This window comes from Diabrotica undecimpunctata, chromosome 5, assembly GCF_040954645.1.
Source record: "Diabrotica undecimpunctata isolate CICGRU chromosome 5, icDiaUnde3, whole genome shotgun sequence".
NCBI lineage: Eukaryota > Metazoa > Arthropoda > Insecta > Coleoptera > Chrysomelidae > Diabrotica > Diabrotica undecimpunctata.
The window spans coordinates 92,375,663-92,398,056 of NC_092807.1; the positions used below are offsets into that span (position 1 = coordinate 92,375,663).

The 22,394-nt window shown below is 31.8% G+C and overlaps 1 protein-coding gene across 2 annotated transcripts in view; it reads left to right on the forward strand.

Annotated features, from left to right (window-relative positions):
* Window positions 1–21,989, forward strand: part of LOC140440685 (serine protease snk-like) — a 66,432-nt gene extending 44,443 nt beyond the window's left edge. Inside the window, exons 5-7 of one of the 2 annotated variants that reach the window (XM_072531044.1) lie at window positions 4,333–4,562; window positions 20,087–20,271; window positions 21,594–21,989. In XM_072531044.1, coding sequence (XP_072387145.1) covers window positions 4,333–4,562; window positions 20,087–20,271; window positions 21,594–21,773 — 595 coding nt within the window. In that variant the 3' untranslated portion in view covers window positions 21,774–21,989. Of the gene's footprint in view, window positions 1–4,332; window positions 4,563–20,086; window positions 20,272–21,590 lie in introns of both variants that reach the window. The other variant, XM_072531043.1, reaches the window with a different exon arrangement.
* Window positions 21,990–22,394: the final 405 nt, after the last annotated feature.

A 22,394-nucleotide genomic window follows, 5' to 3' on the forward strand; every position in this document is an offset into this window, starting at 1 on the left:
CCGCCTGGATTCCAGGAGCCCATTCTCAAGTATCGCCTGTTAGCTTGTCTTAGTTCAGCGCTAACTCGATATCGTCAATCGCTTCATAAATGATTCTAGTGACCAGTTCTTTCACTGTGTTGATTAGCCCATCCTGGTGCTTTTTAGAAATCAATATTCTCACCACATTTGACGTATCTTGCCTCTTTGTGACATGCGTTTTGTGCATGGTGATATCCATGTATAAAACGAATTTAAATGCATTCAACGTGACAGTTGAAAAATTGTGTAGGACCTTGTGCTTTTCTTAGATCTTAAATTACTATTTTCATGAGCAATAGGTTGGTAATAGGTTTTGCTTTAACCGCATCCTCCTATTCTAGGGTTAGTACAAACATCCTGTTTGTCTTTCTTGACTGCACGTTGGATACAGATAGTAGTTCTATGGCTTTTAAAACTAGCTTTGGTTTCAAGTCTTTCTCCAATGGGAAAGAGACCCACTCCAAGGGAAAAGAGATTTTCGTTGTTTCGTTGTACTTCTTAATTATTTTGGTCATCTTTCTTTAGTCATAAAGATTTTTGGCCTGCATGAGTGTTTCTTTGTCATTTCTGGCTATTTTGTTGGTAGTGATGATTTGCTGCGTCTGGGCTATCTCTAGGATCGCTATGGTTTCATTTACACTCTGCAATTTAATTACAGGTGGTTTGTATTACCTTTGTTATTTAAGATTTTTTTGGTTGACTTTAGGCTATTCAGGTATCTGACTACTGGCGTTTTCGCCAGTGTCCATGTGATCATTTGAAGAAAGTGGCAAAGCGCACAAATTATCTTACTGCTTCACGTGAGCTTCCATTTTTTGTAGAGCTGAAAAGTTTTCTTTTGTTTTTTGTTTTTTTGCTTGGGAGGGCATTTTTCTGCAATTTTTTGGCTTTTCTTTAACCGGTTTGGAAGGCTGTGTTATCTTTGTTTTTAGGATATGTCCCGTAGACTTGGTTAACGAAGTCGAAACTATTAGTTTCGATTCTGAAACCGAAGTCTGTTCTGTATGGCTCTCTTTCGGAGCATTCGATTCTTCAAACTTTTCGTTGATGTGCCCTATTATATCTTTTGTCTTGTGACTTTATAATTGTATCCTGTAAGTTATAAAATATTTTATCTCAGCTTTGAGGGTTCTTTATCTTTTTTTTGTATCAGTTTCTACAGATTTGCCAGTTCGGACTTTCCGTCCTCGCTGCTCTGGAGTAGGCGTGTCTCTTTGATGTCATCCTTTTTAGGGTGTCATCATCGATAATATCCTCGATCCTTTCTTTTTGCCGTTTCTTTTGGTTTTTCTTTGACTTAAGTAGTTTGAATTCCTTGTCTTGTGACATCTCGGCGTGGCTCGTTGGCATATGTTTTGAAACCTTTAAATGGAAGATTTTCAAAAATATTTAGAGCAATCAGAATGGGACATTTGGATATTTAATCTCACTATTTAGATAAATATGTTTTTTTCGTTCGACTGACCGTTGTTTTTAATCATAAGACAAGCTCTAGTTCCTCGTGAAAAGTCTTCTAGAACACCTCAAATATATGGCCTATCCAAAATTCACAAACCCGATATTCCTCTACGTCCCGTTGTCAGTGCATATCCTATACAACTATTGGCCAAGTACTTGGCCAAAACTCTACAACCTATCGCCGAGAATGCTTCATCTTTGTCAAAAATTCTTTTTATTTTATTGAACTAGTTAAGCAATACCCTATCTCTCACCGTCAGACATTCTAGTAAGTTTTGATATGGTTTTATTTTTTAAAATCATTCCTATAGACGAAACTCTGAACATTCTGAAAACTAAATACAGTATCCGGCAAGACCACTTATCTCTCAATAAACATTGTATGTCCAATACTTATTTCATCTTTTAAAATCAATTCTTCAGACAAATAAATGGTGCCCCAATAGGCTTCTCACTATCTCCAGTAATTACCAATATATTTATGAAACACTTCGAGACACGATCACTATCCACATCAATGCTGAAACCCTCATGTTGGCTGCGATATGTTGACGATATATTCGTGATTTGGTCCCATGACGGGGATGCTTTGGTGTCTTTTCAAACCAATCTAAATGGTATACATCCTAGTATCCAGTTCACGATGGAGATGAAAATTGATTCATTCCTACCGTTTCTCGACACTATCATAAAGACTAATCATATCAATCGTTACTTGCATTCCAACTCTCATCATCCCTCTTCACAAATTAATTCAGTCATTAATAGACTTGTTTTCAGATCAATACGCCTTTGCGCTGATGAAAGTAGACCCACTGAGCTCTCTATTTTAAAAAAAGCCCTCATTCAAAATGGTTACCGCAAAAATCACAATAATAGGAGCATCCACAGACAACAATCTCCCACTCAGTCTCAACCCAAAGACTTAGACCCTCATGATTTAAAAGCTTTTCTTCCTTACATCATAGGTGTCACTGACAAAATCGACAAAATTCTAAAATCATGAGGAATAAAGACAGAAGAATATTTACCCCCAATTAAAACTTTCATCCCTTATCAGATCAATCAAAGACAACTTTCCAAATAAACACGGAGTTTATGAAATTTCTTGTGCAGACTGCCCCCGATCCTATATAAGATAAACAAATCGTAGAATTCAAAATAGGATTAATGACCATTCCGTTTTTGTTCGCAATTCCAATTCACTTTCAGCTCTCTAGCTCAACACAATCTTTATGATTTTCATTTTCACAAAATTTATTTTGAAAACTCCAGAACCGTAGCTCTCATCCGCTTCTATAAACCAAGAATTATCCGAGAAGCAATAGAAATTAAAAAAAGAACAAATTATCTCAATAAAAAAGATGACCTCTCATAAAGAAAATACCGTCCTATCCCCCCATCAATCAAAATCCTACTGTCAGAAATATTTATGCCAATGCCCGCGCCAATCCTCGCGCCAATCCCCTCGCTGGCCCCCACTCCCACCTCCACCCAAGTCACCTCACCATCGACGGTTTAAATGACCCGTCCTCTATTCTCAGCACCAGTAATGCATGGTTAGTGATTAGTGTAGTAGTGTCTGGGGGCTCGGGGGAATGAGACCTTGGAAGCCCTGAAGAAGACATCGAAGAGAATGTCGAAAGCTCGGCGCAATGATAATCGACGCGGAACTAAGAAAAAAAAATGTGAATCACTTTCTATTGTGATTACATTTATTTTTAAGAGCTACAATCACAATTATCTGATAAAGTGGAACAAATTATATTGCAAAAAAGTAGTATCTTACTAGATAAAATTAGGTTTGTTCATGAAATTGCTGCAACACGAATTTAAAAAACATTATTAAAATTAAAAGTAAAAGTTATAAATAAAATATTTTTTGAAAATTTATTCATAAAACTATCAAAACCACCAAAGAATACAATCGTAGTTTTATTTTTCATATATATGTCAGATGTTTTATAACTTAAAACAATAATATAATTGGCAAAAACAAATTACACTATAAACTAATTTTCTCTCGAGATTGGCATTTATTTAATTTTTTAAAATATTTGTTTAAAAACTCACAAAGAAGCAGAAACATTTATTAAATCAAAAAAATTTTATTTCTTATAATGTTTTTTAAATTCGTTTTTGCAGCAATTTCATTAACAAACCTAATTTTATCTGGTGAGTTTACTACTTTTTTGCAAATATCTGTTCCACTTTATCAGATAATTTTGATTGTAGCTTTTGAAAATAAATGTAACCACAATTGTAAGCTCCAGTAATTAAAAAATAGTTTTCTTACAGCACCACCGTTCTGTTTCGAGATTTCACTACTCATCAGTTCGAATTAAAATGAAATTACATATTAAGCAAAACGAAGTCAGGAGATTTGTCTTCGATAGCAAATTAGGTGAACTGCGAATACAAGCTTGCTAAAAGCTATTGAGTGATATTAGGAATAACCTTTTATTCCGACAATATATCTACAATTTACCCTTGTAAAACTACATCTTTTGCACTCATTACGCAGATAAAATACAATCAAATAAAATTAGGAAATTACATTGCTTTTCAAATCGAGCATCCGTTAGTCTTCCTGATGAGAAGGGAAACCTTGAAATACGTGTAGAGTAATAGTGAAGCTGAATTAAAAAAAAATGCAATCGTTTACTTTCATTGTCTTCTTTCTACGTAAAGAATGCACAAAAGTTGGTATTTTAAAAATTGTACATATACTATGGAAATGAAAGATTAATACTTCCATCGTCCAATAGCTTTCAAGAAGCTTGGAGTCGCAGTTCATCTAATTTGTCATGGAAGAGAAATTTTGAACCAAATGGTAACTAATTTATTTTTTAGTCAATCACCTATAATAGTAAGAGCTGGAGTAACAGATCAAGCGGATCTGTCAAAAGCGCAGATAAGAACAATTGAGTCTATCATAGTTCATCCTGAGTATAAACCACCAATAAAATACAACGACATAGCTCTTATTAAAGTTAAAGAGGATTTTATATTTAATAGATTTGTTAGCCCAATATGTTTATATACCAGCGAAGAAAATCCAGATGTAAAAGGTATTCACTCGGGTAAGTCACTATATAAACTTACGCTATGATTGTTACTATGAAGTTATTAGTATTTTTACCATCATCCATTATGTGGATTTATTAATTACCTATTTTCAAACTAGTACCAAAAAAACCAAAAACAGAATTGTAGTATATCAAGTGTACCAACAAAAAGCCAATGTCCAATCAGTTGACTGATAAGTGACTCATCTATGCAGGATCATAGTAAGACTTAAGCTATAATGAATATTTAAATAAAAAAATGTTAACGACAAAACAGTCCTTTTGACAAAGCAAAAAAAAACGAGAATTAGTATAAGTTATCGCCTAGAAAGCTTTACACATGAAAGTCGTCTCTAGACGGACATCAAGGCATTTCAACGAGTCTTTTCAAAGTTTAATATTTTATTTACGAATGTTTCTGTATTACTTGGAGCAGATATAGGTTCTGACCACAATTCCTTAATTGCAAATACAGTGAATCTTTTCCATAGCGGACACCAACGGGGAAATAATTGTCCGTTGTGTAGAGTTATTGCTTAATCAATTGAAATAAAAAGGAGGTTTTAATTTGCTTGACCTTTAATATAATTATACATTTTTGTACATATTTACATATTTGCATTAGCATATATACACAAGTACAAATAATAAAATGCTAATGTAAAAAAGGTAGATACAACTTCTTAAAAAAAATCATCAATTCTGGTTTGTTTTCTGTTTTGAACATTATTTTTCACAATTTCCAACTCCAAATTTAGAATTGCATCAGATATTTTTTGACCCACTTTTGCATCACCTTAATATATATAAAAAATTATTCTATCTTAATTTTAGTAAGCATCATTTAAATCTTATAAATTTACTTCATCGTCACTCTCATTGACGGAAACCTTGGACACCTGTTCGTTTTCTTTAAAATCACTAACACAACTAGCTATGTTGTAACGTTATAAATGTCACATCTCTATTAATTTATATTTAAATAATTATTTTATTTTAATTTCTTTATTAATTTATTAATTACTTTAACTTCATTTCTCTTTTTACTATTTTTTATTTAAAAAGTAGTTGGCGCCCTCTGATTTCTTTTCTTCCTCTGTCTTTCTTTATTCTCTCTTTCTGTCCCGTAGAAAAAATATTCGCCCTCTCTATTTCTGTCCGGTAAACTAGATAATTTGTTCCATGTTGACAAAAGCTATTTCTATCATAGGCTTACGTCCTATGTCATCTGTGCTAACTTCATTTCAATTTCCCACTTAGTTTCTGTCTGTCAACTTTTCTAACGTAGTGAGAATATAATTTTTTGCCTCTTTTTAAAATTTATAAAAGAAGGCAAACATTATTATAAGCCTCATTTTATGGTCTACAAAATTCTCTTGGGTTTATTAAGAACATTCCAATTTTATTGGCCAGTTTGAAAATTTATTGACCACGTCCGAGTTTATTGGTTGGATTAACCAAATCATGAATATTTATTAACCATTGGAGGACCTAACCTGAATTATTAACAAAATATGGAAATTTATTAACCATTGGAGGACCTAACATCTACAACACACAAGCAGCCCATTGAAGTCATAAGTATCAATAATTATTGTTAAGCTTTGGCAGGGTGAATTATTGTTTGTTTTTTATTCTTTTTAATAAATATGTTTAGTTAAAATTTGTCTTCTTTGCTATCAGCTAAGAGTTCAGGTTCAATCCCTAATTTAAGACAAGACGAACTCACACTTGAGATACTGAGCTAAGCAAGGCATAGAGAATAAGCTCCCATGGTTAATTGAGGTATTATTTTTATAATAGTACTTCAATTCTCTTTGGTAGTCTTATCGTTACAATGTTAACTTCACGATTTTCCTTTAATACGTCTGCATCAATCTCTAGGTAGTTCAAAAAATTTTTAACTCCATCACTTTCGCAAAAAGTTGACATGGCAAATCATCTTCCAAGTCTTGTAGCTCCCGATTTTCCACAATCTCTTCTCCAATACTACCGTTTTTTTTTAAATATCACCTAATGAAACACTTTTCAATTGTTTTGTTTGAAATGTCTCTTCATTCTGCCACAGTCTAAATTAAGGCGTTAACAATCGTTATGGATTTCTTCAGTTCAGCCGAAGAACATTCTATCAAAAACTTTCTATACGGGAATTTAAAGTTTTTAAATATTCCTTGGTCTAACTGTTGGCAATTTGGCATAGTAGTAGCTGCCAAAAATATTATCGATATGTTAGATAATTGAATATACAGATGAGATGTTGCGTTATCTACGAATAAGAGAATTTTTCTTTTTTCACGTTGTATTTTTCTGTCAAATTTGTGCAGCTAATCTGCCATAATATCTCTGGTCATGTGGCGTACAGAATTGAATCCATATAAAAAAAGTTACAAAATGTACCACATATAAATTAGACGTACACCCGGAAAGAAAAGTACTATACGGTGACACTCTGGGAATGGCTGGTGGCTAGACAAAACAGTGGAGATGGTCGTGCGGTCTACAAAACAAAAAAAAATCCGAAATTATATCAGGGGCGCCAGGTAAATTGGCCCACAGCCTTCCCTACGTTACTATTCACTAAACCGCCAACTTACCAATAGGTTTACTACTAAAATATTAAGTACAGTATACTACCTGAATAAATAAAAAAAAAAATAAATGAAATTGTCTGAGATTAGGATTTAGTCAATTTTAATAAATAGATTCCCAAGATAGTTGAAAACAAATATATATTACAATATTATTTAACTTTACCATAGGCTTAATAAAAAGAATATAAAAATGCGGCTTCTACTTGCCAAACAAAAATTCATAAGTTATTTCTATTTAACAGTACAAAATAAAAGGTAAGACGTATCAAAAGTACCGGACGCTAAGGGGTGTGCGGTTCAATACCAACCAAAAAAATAATTAACCTAAATAGGACACCACGAGAGCTCAAGTGCGTGCGCAGAAAATAATATAAAAAAAATAAATCTCAAATATTTAACCCCCCTTTAGACGCAGTTTACAAAATTATAATAGGTATGTGTAAATATTTAATTAATAAAATAAACCACAAATAATCTTTAAAAAAACTCTAAAGTATTTGTAAATATTAAAATAAAAACCAACCACAAAAATCTTAAAAAAAACTATTGTATTCCGTAAACAAATTAGACGGCGCTTAAATCTGCCGTCGAAAATTAATTATCGATCCATACCTCGAATTTTCAATCACATTCATATACTTCCCCGCGTGGAATCCTAGTTAAAGTTCATCGTGTCTCCAATCCAAAAATCCCATATAATTGCCGATGTACATAGACTTGTATGACAATGTTAAAAAGTTGAAAATTTCAGCCAGACAGAAAAAGACGAAGAAGAAGAAAAACCCCTTCTTAGCCAGATTAGGGGTTTAAAATATCCCAAATTGGACCGAAACGTAGTCGGCTATTTGGACTCGTCATTAAGGCTAATTTCTTGATCTAAATGCGACTCCCGGTAGACACGTGTACTGTAGATCCGCTTTTTTAGCGAAATTGTGGATATTCCCAAAAAAAACCCTTCCACGAAGGCAGCAAATCCCCTTGAATATCCACACGGTTCGTACTAGTCCAGATCCCACATGGAACAGCAGCAAAAAAAAACAAAATGCCGTTTTTAATCTAGCCCGAACTTTTCAGTACCACCGTCAAACCTAGAATCACCTAGAATCACTCCCTTTCCGTCGTCTTTTCGAACACTTGACAACTTCACACACGGAGGCCACCGAATAATACCGAGATTCAAACATTTAAATTTTATGATCCCAATTCTTCCAAGATGACTCTAGAAAGAACGATCTAAATTAGTTTCTTCACAAAAAGAGGACGTTTTCCCTTAACTTCAGCACAATTTGCCAGACATTGCCCCTATTTGAAAACTACTAATTTTATTTTCGCTACCTTGCTTATAATATATTATAGGCAACCGCTCTTACACGTCTAGAATTATTTAAATTTTGATAAAATAGAGGTTGGACTTTCTACTTAACATTTGGAACGTAACAGTCATCCAGGCCTTCTTGTTGTAGTACCAGTTGATTTGGAGTTTATCGACATAAAAATTTTAAAACATCAAGGATTTTTACTTTTACCAAGGTTTTTCCTTTTCTTTATTTAAATTTGTGCACAATAATATGGTCAGCCTTTCCTTAGCAGATTTACCCTCCAGTGCAGTTTTCCTTACTAAACGTAAAAGTTTTACTTTGTAAGGTTCGATAATACAGACCAGTCCCACCAGCGTTATAAATCTCTTTAGGTAAATAGCCACTTAGTAAATCTGGCAGTTTTCTTTGCCATTTTGAAACTTCATCAAGGTTAACATTTGCAGCTTCTCCAGTAATTGCTCTAAACTTAATGTTATGTCTTGAGCAAAACTTGTCGAGCCAACCATTAAAAGTTTTTAAATTCAAACTGAGTTCTTTCGAAGCCTCTAAAGCTCTTTCTTTTATTATCGTTCCAGACAATGGAATATTCTTACTTCTCACTTTACAAAACCAATTCTACACTATAGCATCGATGGCAACACCTTTAGTTTTAATCCTCTTTTTTTTATTGAACATTTTTACTTTTACTATGCATTCACTTTGTTAAACCGGACTTTTTCTTTAAAATATCACCAACTTAAGTTTTTCCTATTTCAAACTTTTCCGCCAAATCTCGAACACTATAATTATTTTTTTCAGATGCTTCTATAACTGATATTTTTTCTTCCGAACTTAAAAACTTACTTTTAGTCGAAGATATTGTTACCCTTAGATTAGAATATTGCAACTAGATTAGAAATGTATATAAAGAATAAATAAATTCTAAAATGGATTTTTCCAAGTCAAACTAGATAGTCACTGGAAGTGACTAGGTTTATGACCATAAGTACCTACTTATATAATTAGTTTAATGTCTATAATAAGTTATGTAGATATTTAGATTTCCGGAGCCCCAATTTTAATCTTTTAATCGCCTTTACCTGATTATCCATTATTGGCAGGTAAAATTACAATAATTTCTTAGAAAAACTGAAGGCTAATTTTGTCCGGAGTCGTTGTGAAGAGGGTCCGTTGTTTGGAGATGTCTTCCTATTTACTCACATATGAAATATTCGGTGACCTAAAACTGTCCGTTCAGCAGAGGTTTCCGTTGTAGGAAGGTGTCCGGTAACAGAAGTTTTACTGTATTAAACTAAGGCATGTTACATCTAAAAGAAAGAAGGAAAAGGAAAATGAAAATACGAGATAAGCATATGCAAAAGAGATAAACAATAAGTTCAATATAGCAACTGCGGAAGTCTTTTACCACCATTAAAAAATCATTTGATGATTTGAACAAACTTTTCTTCTCCAAAATAAAACAACTACTGAAAATGACTGGATGGTAGAAGAAATATTAGAGATCATAAAACAAGGCAGGCTGTGTAAGATCAGGCAGGACCAATTAGAGTACCGAAATGTACACAGCAAAATTTGTAAAGAAATTCTAGCGGCGAAGGAGATCTGGATGACTACACTTTGAACCGAAGTTGAAAACCTATATAAACTCGGCGACAACTTTAATCTCTACAAGAAAATTAAGTAAATTGCTGTGATCTTCGACAAAAAATAAGTCACTGGTATACATAATGAATAAGATGAATTATTAATATTGGACCCTCGCCATATACTTAATACCTGGAAAATGTATACAGCTAATTTGTTTAACGATCATATAACACAAAATCCACCATAATTGGGACACCATTTGAATGATCCAAATAATTTTAAATCTGTGGGTATACACGCTATCAAACTGTTAAGAAGTAACAAAGTCCCAGGACCAGTCGATATGTATGCAGAAACAATGAGGTTATTTAATGAACAAAATCTAGACATTATTGTGATGCTCTTTAACGTTATTTACGATACGGGCCAGATTGCCCAGTGAGCCACTTTTTAAAAACTTTTCATGAGAATAGTATACACAAGATTATTTAAGAAATGTAAAGAGGGCAGTGGCTGAAGTCAGTTTGGTTTCAAAAATTGAGTTTATAAAGAAAATTGCGATAATTAGAATGCAAACATTAATACAGAATTGTTTAGATCAAATAGATAATACTTTTATCTGTTTGAATAATTAAAGAAAGCATTCGATAACGTAAACCACGAACTAGTGATAAAATATCGGCAAGAGTTTGGGTTGAAGGCGAAGAATAAAAGAGTCATCGCTAAATCTAAAGTGTATTTTTGGTTTAAAAATAAATATCAAGACAAAAACAATAATTATAGGAGAAGAAATCAAGCAAGTCAGACGATTTAAATACTTGGGTTGTCTGATAAATGAGAACTGGGACCCTGAGCCCAAAATAAACAGCAGAGTAGAACAAACCAAAAATGCTGTTTTGAAACTTGGTTTTTTTTTCTGACTGACGCTAAGTCGGATTTTAACTTGAGATACAAGATGCTAAAGCATGGACGTTAAAGGCCAGATCTATTAACAAACTTATTTTTGAAATGTGGTGCTTAAATCGAATGCTTGAAATGTTATGAAAGGAGAGAGTCAGAAATACGGAAGTATTTCTAAGTAAGAAGAGCAGGCTATCAGGATAGGAAAGAGGGCACATATTACGATAAGAATAACCTTCTTCTGAACAACTAGTACTAAAAGGCAAGATAGAAGGTAAGAGAATCTAGAAGTTAAAAAGATATTATGGCTTTGTAATATTCGCCAGTGGACAGGAATCTACAGTTATGAAATAGTTTGCAATGCTGCTAAAAATTGAAAAATTTTATCGTGTAATCCTGACTATACAACATGTCACCTAACACGACAATGTACAGTGGAAGCCTACTTACAAATGCACGGCACCCTAATAGGAAGAACCGATATTATTAGATCACGCTCTGGCAGTACAATAAGCACTAAAATAGGGGGTAGAGAAAGAAGAACTGCAACAAAATAAAGTACAAAATTAAAAAATATAGAACACTATATAGACTATGAAAACCAAATATGGAAATTTTACTTTACTTATTTTTTCGGAGTATTGACCCAAAACTAAAATCAAAGAGACTCAAGCAACATATAAGCCACCACCAGTTGATATAAACAAACCTTAAATCTGTGGTATCTTAGTAAATTACCTAATATAATAAGTAAACATATTAAGATAATAATTACAGAAACATAAAAATATAAAAATAGATATAGATGGTCATGTAAGCTCAATTATCGAATTAAAACAACCACTCTAATAACGTTATAGGTGGAACCAGTTAGTATTGGTGTTCACGGCAAAGCGTGTATTTCGTGCTATTTGTTTATAAAAACGTAGGAAAACCGTAATGATTGTTATAAGCTAGCTGATACTGACTATAGAAAGGCGAGAACGTTATCAGGTAGGTACATTCAAGTACTTTATTAATCCATATTGTGTGTAATTAATATAAAAGAGAATAAAACATAAATCGCCATTTTTGTTCCGCAGTAGTAATGATCCTAATATTGCCACATGAGATAGTTCCTAATATTGCCATGACAATATTTGGAACCTAACAAGAAAATTTACTTTTTATTAATAAAAACTTTCTTTTCAACAGAATGCCGAATAGAAAGAGAGCCCTGTGGTCTGAGGCGAATCTCGTTGCAGCGTAAGAAGCAATAAAAGCTGGACGCAGTACAAGCCAAGCTTCACTTCGATATAAAATACCTCGAACAACACTTGGACTACATTATCGCAGCCAAAATTCGGTTAAACGACTTGGAAGGAAAAGTGTTTTGAACAAGAAAGAGACCTAGTTTGCAGAATTCATAAACTAGCAGAGGTGGGCATGCCAATAACTAGTAAAATAGTAAGAAGAAGTGTATTTTCGTATGCGATGATAATGAACATTCCTAATCCTTTTTCTGATACATCTAAATTAGCAGGAGATAAATGGCTGAAATTATTCTTTGCAAGACATCCCGATGTAGCTAGAAGGAAGGCTCAGCAAGAGCACAGAAAATGAACCTATTTATTGTAAAGGATTATTTTAAGAAATTGAAGGAAGTATTTATTTAATTGGAATTGTGTGATAAACCTGGAAACGTGTACAATATGGACGAGAAAGGTTGCCGTCTAACGATCCATAAAAAACAAACCGTATTGGCTAAGAAAGGTGCTAAAAGTATCCACTTGACAGCGCCTGAACACGGTGAAAATGTTAGTATTGTGGGTTGTGGAAATGCCCTGGGACAAGCCATCCCACCGTTCATTATTTTCAAAGGGAAGAGATTGAAGCCCGAATGGAATGATATCTACCACCAGGATCAACTGTAATGATGACACAGAAAGGGAGCATGACAAATGAGGCGTTTATTTCATGGCTAGGACATTTTGCAAAGTATAAGAATACAGGGCCCACACTCCTGATATTCGATGGTGCAAAATCGCATCTGGACATAAGTATTGTTGAAGCTGCAGAAAATTATGGTGTTACTTTATTTTGTCTTTCAAGTAACATCACGCATGAACTGCAGCCTATGGATAAAGCAGTCTTCAAAAGTTATGAGTGTTTTTGGGATCAGGAGGTTTTAAATTTTTTGATAACTCAACCAGGGAAAAATTTAACCAAAATGCGATTTGGTGAAATATTTAGTAAAGTTTGGTTAAAAGCGATGACACCAGCTAACATCATCTCTGGGTTCAAAGCAACTGGAATATTTCCTTTTAACCCAGACATCATACCTGAATCAGCATTTGCGCCCATTCTTATAACGCATATTGAAGAAAATGTATTAGAACCACTAGACGTCGACGATAACAACGTAAATAAGCCATCAACTACTACAGTTGATGAAAACGGTCCCTGCATAAGTGGAATAAGTAATAAAAAAAATCAACAAAACGTCTTCGTTTATATAGCGAGTCGTCTCATTCTGAATCAGATTTCAGTGTTAATGATAGTACATCTGATGATATAAATAGTGAAGATAAAAATATGGTACCATTCACTCCCGAAAAAGTTCCAGAACCAGACACTTCTTTTAAAGGTATGGGCTTACTAATTTCGCCCCAAATCAAGATAACTGCTACAAATCGAAAACCAGCAATTTATAGCAAAGCTCAAGAAGTTACGAAGGATTTATTTTTCACAGCGATAGAAAAACCACCCAAAGGTAAAAGTAACAAAGAACCTTCCAAACAACAAGAAAAATCAGAGGACAAAAACAAAGAACAGGAAGAAAAGAAAATAAACAAACATCAAAAAGAACAAGACAAACTGAACAAAGAAAATAAAGTAAAGAAAATAAACAAGAATTTAAAAAGTCGTGAATCAGTAGATATTATGTCTTGCATGTGGCCAATACGTACATGAAGAGTGTGTGGGTCTTACTAAACATGATAAGGATAAATTCATATGCCCCAATTGTTCTCAAAAATAGTAAATGTCTCACATTAGTTTTTTAAATGTTAATGTTCAAAATTATTACTTATTTTTATTAACATAATACATGTTCTTTTTATTGCCAGTGCTGTGCCAATATTAAGGGCATAGGTTCCAAATATTGCCAGTTGGCAATTGTTTAAAAAAAAAGAAGAATATACATTTTTTTATTGTTTTATTTTTATAATTGTTTAGAAATTAGACTATAAACATGTTTGTTACTTGTTTAATAAATTTACAGGTTATTTCAAATAAATTTGTATTAAATAAAAAATAATAAGTCTTAGCATGACAATAATTAGCTCACTTACCTTATATGATGTTTCTTTCATTGGAAGAAGAATACTATATATAGCATTTAGATTCTCAATGTCCGCTGTTTTATTCAAGTTGTTCTGTGTGGTTGTTATTAAGTATATTTCTAAAAATGTTCCTTTGTGGTGATTTCTTTCCCTTGCCAATATTTTTACTTCGTCATAGTTTAAAGTATGACATCTCGTGACTGAATGTTCACTTTATACGCAGGCTTGTACTATGTTCAGATTAATGTCACTCTTGGGTGATGTTAATCTTCCCAACATGTTCCTGGATGTTTCTCCAATATAAACTTTGTTGCAATTATTACAGAGTAGAGAGTACACAACAGCTTTCTTTAATGTTTTTAACGTAAAGTGTGTTTTTAGTTTAATGTGTAACTAAGATACCGTTTTTATATTTCTAGTTATAATTTTGAACTTATTTTATAATTTCGTACTTCTCTAAACGTATTTAAAAATTCATTTGTTAAGCCTGGAATATATGGTATAAAGTGGTACACCATTTGTTGATTGTCAGTTAAGACCTCTGTTTGATCTGCCGTTTTGACTTAATATCAAAATGGATATCACACAATTACCTTTCGAATTACCATTTATATATAAATATGTCGATGACATCATATGTGCAGTTCCATCTTATCACATCAAGACCACATTAAACATTTTTAATTCATTTAATGAACATTCAGTTCACAATTGAAACCGAGACAGATCTTAGTATACCATTCTTAGACACAAAGGTAATAAGAACAAATGACAATATTCTGACATTGGATTGGTACTAAAAGCCAACAGCATCGGGAAGGTATATGAATTACTTTTCAAACCACACCACTCGTCAAAAATATAATACAGTATTGGGTATGAAAAACAGGGTAATGTCCATTGTTGATGATAATTTGTTACAAAATTATACAAAATTTTATACAAAATATTATACAAAATTTTTCGAAACAACGGCTATCCTAAACATATTTTAAAAAAACTCATTTACAGCAGTAATTTCTATGATGGTCCTGTCCTAATGAGTCAATCAAATACAAAAAACTCCCCCTTTATTAACGGTCTAACCCAGTCTGTCGTATCCATATTTAAAGATGTTTCCAATATTAATATAGCTAAATACAATACCATAAATAGCAAACAACTTTTTTCTAAAATTAAAGACCCAGTACCAACCTTATATAGGAGTAATGTGGTATATGAAATACCGTGCCTAGGATGTGAAAAAAGCTACATTGGCCATACATCGCAGTGGCTAAAACAACGTATCACACAGCATAAAAGTGATTGCCGCTTAGGAAAAAGCTCTTGCGCAGTTGTCGATCACTACAAAAACTCCGGTCATCTGTTAGACTACAACAATGCTCATATTTTGGCACAGACTGAAAATTACAAAAGTAGGTTATTTTTGGAGATGTACCACATTAACAAAAATAAACAAACTTTAAATTATAAAACAGACACGGGGCAATTAAGCAACATATATTGCAATATATTAAACAAAATTTAAAACTAGACTCACCTTAATGATTAATCATACTAACTAGCCTTAATAATTAATTTAAGAAATACTATTCCTCTAATGTTTTCTTACATTGTTATTTTTTGCATTTTGAAATAATTTTTACTTGTTCCATCTTATTTATTCTTAACGAACATGCTCAAAGATATTTTAAATTTTAACATGCATTTTATTAAATGTACAGTTTCATCAACAATAATGTTATTTTAATATTCAATTTTATTTATGTGTATAATCTTTTAATTTCTGTAAGTATTGTAAATCTAAGTGTACGTCAGTGTTTTGAAATGTTTGTTTTTTACAGTTACTCCCTATGAAGCTATTAAATAAATGGCAAATATTGAGCTTTAGAAAAAACAAAGATTTTTTATATAATATAAACCACATACCCGATATTTCCAACAGATTTATAAATTGTTTTTTGGTCGAAATAATCACGTTATATATATATATATATATATATATATATATATATATATATATATATATGTATATATATATATATATATATATATATATATACATATATACAGTGGTACAGTAGCAGTATATACATACTCCAAACTATGTAACCAAGTAAAAATATTGGTAAGGGAAATAAATCACAACAAAAGATTGGGTATGTATTACGTAGTGTATATATACATGTATATATACATATATATATATATATATATATATATATATATATATATATATATATACATATACATATACATATATATATATATATACATATATATATATATATATATATATATATATATATATATATATATATATATATATATATATATATATCGAGAAAAGGAGTACGACCGTCAATCCAATATAAATTAAGGATCACTCAGAAGAGTGGTGGGTTTTTTCGGTCAAAAGGTGGAGAAAAAAGACAAAGTTGATGGCTACTTCATCTATTTATTGAAGACGTTTCGCTTTCTTAATCAGAAAGCATCATCAGTTCATCTAAAAAGAACAATATGAAAAAACCACACAAGCATGGAAAAGTTGTTACATGTGTTACCTTAAAAAGATAAGTCTATCACTGACTGCTACATATCTTTTTAAGGTAACACATGTAACAACTTTTCCATGCTTGTGTGGTTTTTTCATATTGTTCTTTTTAGATGAACTGATGATGCTTTCTGATTAAGAAAGCGAAACGTCTTCAATAAATAGATGAAGTAGCCATCAACTTTGTCTTTTTTCTCCACCTTTTGACCGAAAAAACCCACCACTCTTCTGAGTGATCCTTAATTTATATATATATATATATATATATATATATATATATATATATATATATATATATATATATATATATACAGTGGCTCACAGCTTAAATGATGCAGTCGCTAATCAATGGAACTACCTTGTGTCAGTGCCTCAATATTTATTAGAAAAAAATTACAGACTAAAATTAAATAACTATGAGTCTTCTAAAATAGCGTTAGCTATTTTTTTGAGTTTCAAATGTACCAGACTTAAATAATAATAAATATTTAATTATTTTATGTATGATTTTGATGTCACAGCTAAAATGATGCAAATAAGATGAAGCACTACACAAGTTATCAATTTAAAATTTGCGACATAGGCGTTGCATTAAATTCATATTGCAGTTCATTTTATGTTTAATTTGACATTTAAAAGTATTATAACAAAATTATTTATGAATGAGTCGACGACCTATGATTAGTGAAAGTAATTTAATAATTACTCACCATAGAAATGAATATAGCTAAAGAGATAATCAAAATGGTAAATACCTGTTCCTCAAGAGTTGAGCACATTGTTGAACGTTACCGAAATGAAAGTAGAATTGACAATAAATCAAGGTTAATTCCAAATAAGATTTTTACAACGTGAAGATAGATGAATTGCCAGAGAAATAGCAAATAATCCTTAAAAAAGTGTACCAAAATTGTGAGATGAGGTGAAAAGACAGTTTGGAAAAAGATGTAACCCCAAAACAATTAGACGGATATTACAAAAAATAATCTTTATGGTTGAACTGTTAGAAATAAACCTTATATTAGCCAAAGAAATTAGCGTATTCGATAGTAGTTCGCCAGGGACGATATTAACAAGATTTCAGCTTTTAGAATTCAGTAATTTTTGCTGATGAAATCAAAATAAACTTATTTGGTCCCGATAGAAATATATCGGTGTGAAAAAAAGCTAAATAAAGAACTAAATTTAAAAAATATAAAAGCTACCTGTAAAGGTGGGGTCATAACATGGCGGTGTATGTCGTTCGTAGGAGTAGGTAACAAGCATTTTATTGAAGGAAATATGAACCAGTACTTGGATATACTAAGGCAGCATCTCGCAAGTAGTGCTTAAAAATAAGGTATCAATAACAATTACCGGTTATATGAAGACAAAGATCCAAAACACACGTCATATCAGGTTCATACTTGGTTGCTTTATAATTGCCGAAATGTCATTAAAACACCAGCCCAGTCACCAGATTTAAAGTGTGTTGAAAATGTGTGGTTGTATTTAAGAAATAAAGTACATAATATCGCAATATCAAATAGAAATAAATTGCAAGTAAAAATTACTGAAGCTTGGGAAACAAGTTCCCCAGAGTACATTAGAAAGTTGGTCGAATCAACGCTTAGACGACTACAGGCTGTAATTGATAATGAAGGAGGATTTACAAAATACATTTTATATTTTCTTGTTTTCAAGTTTGCATCATATTAGCTGTGCCATCAAAATCGTGCATAAAAGAAGTAAATATTTATTGTTATTTAGGTATGGCATATTTAAAACCCAAAAAATAGCTTAGTGAAATCAAATCTTAACTGTCTTTTCCCTTTTATTTCGATATACTGTATACGAGTACTAGGAACCAATTCGCTAAGAATTTTTGCTTAGTTGAGGAGATATGTTGTGGAATGCAATTTTTAGATTCCCCATGTCTCTAATAACATCTTAATCAACGTCTGTTTTGCATTGCAATTCTTAGAAGGCACAGATTAAAGCAAAAATCTGAATTTGGTTTCGAAAATTAGTTTACGGACAAATCTAATTGTTTAAAAACTATTTGACCGATTGGGCCCATCTTTCGCAACTGTAGTAACTACATAAAAACTCACATGTTGAAACGTGATTTATATGTTTTTTTCTGCAGCCGTCCCAAAAATAAATCTTTCGGTATGGTTTATTAAATCGAAAGTATCATTTTACCCAACTCTTACCGAAAGTAGCTACTTTCGGGACAAATTTTTTCACTTTCGGGGCGATTTTGGGTAGCTAGGTAATGGCTTTGACAATAACATCAACTTTGTATTTTATTATGATAACGCTTGTCATTTAAGATTGGTGTGTTTTCGCTCAGTTTTTCGTTTTTCAATTCCAAGAAATGGAAATCAGCAGTGAAAGTGAAGCCGAAATGATTCCAGATGAGATTAGGGAAACTGCTAAAGCCGCTAGTTATGAATTATTGCTGGTTAAGTCAAGGAAGAGGTATGAAGACACGTCTAACACTAATTTCAATACTGTCACTTCTTGTTATATTACTAACAATATTAATGTAAATAATTATTATAATTGTGTTATTAATATTCACAAGTAGATTTTCCTAATGTTGAATTCACGAGCGTAACTTTAAAGTGTTTAATAAAAGTTCATAAGGAAAGTTTATCCATATATTTTTTTAACATACAAAACGGCTGCAGAAAGAATATTGTACGTAATACGATCCAAAGTAATTTTGCTAGACTCACAGGATTCCGGGACTCGCCTACGACTCGCCCTGGAAACTTCCTACTCGTCTCGTAAAATATCACCAAAGAATATAGACGCTTAAGCGTCTATATTCTTTGATATCACTTTCGGAACAAAAACTATTATTGTTTAATAATTATAATAATTATAAACAATTATAATAATTATAAACAATTATAATAATTATAAACAATTAAAAAACATGCTTGCTTTCGGGTTTAAGTTTTAACATTTTTTAATTTAGAAAATCTCATTGTAAAGAGCAAGTATTTTTTGAACGTCGTCTGTTGACAGTTTGGAACAAGAATGCGTAGTTTTTTTCACAACATTGAAATGAATGAAAAATGATATTCCATTTAAAAAATAGCGCCCAGTAAATTTTCGATTTTTCAAGTGATTTTTCGGCTTCGTGGCATAACTCTAACCACCTTATAAATTTAATTTAATTTAATTATTTTTTTCTTTAAATAAAAAAATACAAATTTGATTTGAAAATATCGATTTCTAAGCTTTAAGCAGAATTAACTTCTTGTTTTTTTAGGATGGGGTCCAACAAGATATTTAGAAGACAGACCAACTCACATGGTAAAGATTTTAGTAAACTTTGACAGTAACGAAAGTTGCAATAAGACCTATACCCGTAGACATTCACAAAATTTTTTACCACAAGGCATAATAAAAAATAAACTGGTGTGTGCTGGAGGAAACACAACTGATGGATGTCAGGTACTGGCAGTAGAGGCGTAATGCTTTAGTTTTATTCTTGGATAAGTATAATATGTGTCCTATTGTAGTTCGAATTTTACGACACCAGTAGACTTAATGTTAAAATAGATATTTAAAAAAGCCGGTTGTCAATAAACATACAAAATAATTGGCGATACTACAGATATTTGAATAAATTTTAGGTTCATAGGCTGTTTACTCAGCTTGCTGTTTACCTTTATTCAAATTATGTGCTCTTGTTCCTTATTCCGTTAGGACAGGACAGGACAGTACAGGAAATAAAAACAAATTTGTGAAATGCAGTAGAAATGTATGTAACGATCACTGTTTAATTAAAAAATTTTATAAGTACTGCAATAAAGAAAAATAAATGACTAAGCTATGGTTTTTTATTTTTCTTGTTTTTTTTTTAATCTAATATTTAATAATAATTTAATTTGTCATATCAATTTGCTATTCTAGTTGGAAATAAGCTAATAGCTTGTGGCTTAGTCCCAACTAAAATAGTAAATTGATATGACAATACGCGTGTTATTCATTTTGTAAAGATTGTTTTTGTCAGTAATTTATACATGAGCTGCTAACTTCCATAATCTTTTCTCAGAATCACACAATAATGAAAGGAGACAACATTGTAATCTTTTTACAGGTTATGTGTAAATATCAACCCCTCTTTTCAAATAAAATTACCTAAAAGATTTACAAAAGTTTTTATACTAACTCTTTATTTGGCTCCAAATTATTGCTTGGGTTTATTGCTTGTGAATAAATATGTTTTCTACAAAAGTTTTCTTGCATTTCATTATTTTGTGTAAATCTTTTAGGTAGATCACACCTTAAAGGTAGACCACTTACTGTAGTAGCACCTTTTTTTAATCTAGACAATTTAAATTTCACTTTAATAAAAAATAAAAAAATAATGTTACAAATATAAGAGTTAATATAAATAGTACATTTAAGAACAGTGGTGGGTCCAACGGACCCGAGTTGCCCGATTACTCAAGTAAAATGTGTTGCCCGGATTGGGGTTAAAGGGGACATTTTTAAACAAAAATTCGCAAAGAAACGGAATCAGAAACATTTTTTCTACCGGAGCAGTCTCACAACATGGAGTAAGAAGTACCACAGCATAGTGACTTAGTTGTCATCTCCTCTTATAAACAATGCTTAGTGGCCAAGGTTATCGTAGTAGATAAGGCAATTTCATTACTTGTAAATAAATAATAGTGTGAATGTTTAGCTCATAGCGCGTGTAACGGCTGGTTAAACAAACTGCTAAAAGTTCTCAAATATTTATATTTTTTTTCTTTTACTTTTAGCAGGAATCTGGAGGTCCTTTGCAAATTTTCCGTAGAGATGAAAGCGGAATGAATTGTATGTACGACGCTGTCGGAATTTCCTCATTTGGAGTAGCTTGCGGAATTACTAAAGATCCTTCAGTATTTACCAGAATCTCCCATTATATCTTATGGATCGAAAAAAATGTCTGGCCTCAAAAATAGACCAAGGAACTTTTATTATCTGAGCGATAAAAACAAGCATACATAAAATAAACTTAAAACAAATGTTTGATTAGAGAATAGTATGTATTTAATATCTATAATATTTTAAAATCTTGGGAATACACAAAGTAAAACTTTTTTTAAGACACAAACTATCTTAAGTTACACAAACTATGTAAACATGTCAACGCATAAATAGAGCGGTTTTAAAAAACATTTTTTTATTTGTATTCCTATATCAACGGGTTAAAGTGGTTATTAATTTTTTTGGCAAAATATATTTTTTTAAGAAAGTAAGGGCAATAAAAATAAATTAATGCCATTACGAAATACCTACTAAGTGGTTCTACAAAACAGTAAAGAAACAATTATATAAAGAATGAAAAAAAGCTTACCTGCAATATTTGTCTACCATACGACACGCCTGCGATTGTAAGAGGAAACAAACTCAACATTGAAAATGTTTTTTAAAAGAAATTGAGCATCATTCTTGTTGCTTACAAAAGAAAATTGGATACTTTATAAAAAAGCTGAGAACGCAGCTAAAGTGGAAGCGCAATGACGGAAAAATTAAAAGTAATAAGCATCTCAATTAAAAAATACAATAAAATACCGAAATAA